At 36.2% G+C, this 2873-nt stretch overlaps 1 protein-coding gene across 1 annotated transcript; it reads left to right on the top strand.

The window, feature by feature from the left end:
• Window positions 1-570: 570 nt before the first annotated feature.
• Window positions 571-2479, top strand: LOC134679339 (4'-phosphopantetheine phosphatase). The gene is made up of 5 exons (XM_063538241.1): window positions 571-966; window positions 1179-1384; window positions 1464-1594; window positions 1674-1962; window positions 2067-2479. The coding sequence occupies exons 1-5, from the start codon at window positions 728-730 to the stop codon at window positions 2279-2281; spliced, it is 1080 nt and encodes a 359-aa protein (XP_063394311.1). The 5' UTR covers window positions 571-727; the 3' UTR covers window positions 2282-2479.
• The last annotated feature ends 394 nt before the right edge of the window (window positions 2480-2873 follow it).

Genomic DNA, 2873 nt, shown 5'->3' with positions numbered 1-2873 from the left:
GATCGACAGCAAAAATTTTGACTTAAAAGTTTTGTAATATTTTTTTAGTTTTGTTGCGCGGTAAATCACAAATTTATAATTTCTAAAGCTAAAACGGGAAAGCACTATACGAGCAAGCAGGAAAGAGCGTGCGGTCTCGTGCGATTTCGTGTCATTGGTCATTGCCGCGAATCGTTGAGTTAGCAAATCGACGCGGCGCAAAACTGCCAAACCGATCCAAGTATACCGCCAAATCAATCGCTTTAAGCCCATGCGAAATTGAACCTTACGACGTAAACAATAAGTTTCATTTTACTTTACCTGTAGATACCAAGTTTCGACTCGACTCAATAATGGCGGCAATGTGCATGGCAACATTTTTCTTCGTGGTTTGAAATCGATTTGCGTACATTTTAATGCTCAATATGTCAAATGAAAGTGACGCATCAACAAATATGAAAGGATGCGTTTAGAGCAGGTGAACGTATCTTAAGTCGATTTACGGAACACTCACGTCGATTTAGTCGACTTCAGACCTAAATCGGTTTGAACCGATTTGTGAAGTCGAATCGTAACATCGCTAAAGTGAAGTCACATCACAGAAGTCAAACGGAAAAAAATAGATTGACTTGATAAGATAAAAGGCTGTGTTTAAAATATTTGCGTAGTGATAAAACACAATGAGACTAGTATTTTGTAAATAGTGCATATTGCTCTGGTTTGCTGTCATTTTCAAAGTGATTCTAGAATGGAACACTTCGGCCTCTCACACATCTTGCAAGAACCAGATAAATATAATCCAGATACTTTGGACTTGCTAGTCGACGATGAGGCGAGAGAATATTGGCTCAACACCTGCGAAAGACTTGTAGAAAGAAATGTGAATTACGCACTGGCCAACACGGAAGATCCGACTGTAGAAATACGAGCACTAAAATACAAGACATGTTACGTGGAAGCCCTTAAAGAGTTGAGAATTAATCCACTGTAAGTATCTAATTATAATATATTAATAATTCATTGTTGTTACTAAAATAGCCAATCTTCGGTTGGAATAAAATGTAGGTACTTCTTTGTTATCATCTTCACAGCCTCACAATATCCTATCTACTTACAGATTATGTTTTTGGTTTTTATATAAGATTTAGCTTCGTTTTTTTTAATTATTTATGTATTCAAATTACTGTTTATAATTTTAGTGCTCATGGGCAGTTGACAATAAGATTACTTCTTGACATCAACGAAACATGCCTTCGTTCTCAGGGGTTCTTTGATTTGTGGAAACAACAGAAGAAATATGATAATGAAAATGCACTTGCTATGCTTAGTTCAAGATTGGCTGAAATTGATGCTATACCCAATGATCGACAGCGCTGGGTAGAACTTTGTAGAGGAGTTCTAGCAGGTCAGGCCTTTACTACTTTTAGCATAAAGTTAAGTATCATGTGTTATGCTTCTACATGCTCCCTCTTATGTTATAACAGGTAACATGTTTGATTGTGGAGCCCAGGCTGTTGCTGCCATTTTAGACTGCGGACTTTATGGTGCTTTGCAAAAAATACAAAACAGACCATGGCTTTATGATGGTCTTGATAAATGGCTGGATAAATTAGAGGTATCTTCTGGTATTGTTTATATCACATTTTGTTACTTGTTAGTAGTATTCAGATTCATGAATTTGATTTTGTTTTCAGACCACTGTTCATCGTTGTGCTGCTATATTTGTCGACAACAGTGGTGTAGACATAGTTCTAGGAGTTCTGCCATTTGTGCGCGCATTGATACTGCGAGGCACCTCTGTTATTCTGTGTGCTAATGAGTGGCCAGCTCTCAATGATGTCACCAATGTTGAGCTTGAAGACATTGTACAGCAGGCTGCATTAATTTGTCCAGTTATATCAGCTGCACTTGCTATGGGAGATTTAGTTGTAAGATCCAGTGGGCAAAGAGGACCCTGTCTTGATCTCAGGACCATTAATATAGGTAAATGTGACTCTAGCTAACAATGATTTGTAGAAAAATGTTTACCTTGTGTTTGTTTTTGTGTTATTCAATATCTTACTTATGGTAATACAATTACTCCACAGGTCTTTGTACTGAAATGAAGATGCGTGGGGTGGATTTGATTATATTGGAAGGAATGGGAAGAGCTGTACATACAAATTTTAAAAAGATTAATACAAGATTTGCTGTGGATTCACTGAAGTTAGCTGTAGTAAAGAATGCATGGTTGGCACAACGTCTTGGCGGGCCATTGTTCTCTGTGATTTTTATTTATGAAGACAAACCAACACAACCATAACGAAGAATTTTCTTTATTATTGATAAATGTGTAAGATTAAAAATACATGTGTTTACATACCACAGTATTCATTTAGAATCTAGATGATTTATACTCTTTGAGCCTTCAAATTTGATTCAGTTTTAAAATTTTCAACTACCTATAATTTGTATTAACAATAGTATTTTTTCGAAATAAATATATTGAGTGTTACACAGATTATTAGTTTTTTTTATGTTTAGTTAATTTACTTTACTAGGTATCAGAGACATCTAGGTATGTACTAACAAACTTGCTGCTTAAAGAAACCGTCCCAGAACATTGTTGATCTACCAAAAAAAACCGGCCAAGTGCGAGTAGGACTCGCGTTTCTAGGGTTCCGTACATAAGTCCGACTCACGCTTGACTGCACATTTCTAATTTCCATTCTGCAGTTTTCCTGTCATCTATAGGTAAAGAACTATTTTGAGTATTTTTTTTTTTCAATATTTTAGACCCAGTAGTTTCGGAGATAAAGGGATAATGGTCATTATTTGGCCATTTTCTTAAATAACTTCGAACCTATGTTTATATATATAAAAAAACCGGGCAAGTGCGAGTCGGACTCGCGCAC

This window comes from Cydia fagiglandana, chromosome Z, assembly GCF_963556715.1.
Source record: "Cydia fagiglandana chromosome Z, ilCydFagi1.1, whole genome shotgun sequence".
Taxonomy (NCBI): domain Eukaryota; kingdom Metazoa; phylum Arthropoda; class Insecta; order Lepidoptera; family Tortricidae; genus Cydia; species Cydia fagiglandana.
Note: the sequence above shows the minus strand (reverse complement) of the source record. Positions and strands in the feature narration are given on the sequence as shown.

What these genes read in the sequence shown, in the direction of transcription:
- LOC134679339 (XM_063538241.1), top strand. Translation starts at nt 728, where the DNA reads ATGGAACACTTCGGCCTCTCACACATCTTGCAAGAACCAGATAAATAT. An exon ending in AATGGCTGGATAAATTAGAG is followed by an intron (nt 1,595 to 1,673) that starts GTATCTTCTGGT and finishes TTTTGTTTTCAG; the next exon opens with ACCACTGTTCATCGTTGTGC. An exon ending in TCTCAGGACCATTAATATAG is followed by an intron (nt 1,963 to 2,066) that starts GTAAATGTGACT and finishes ATTACTCCACAG; the next exon opens with GTCTTTGTACTGAAATGAAG.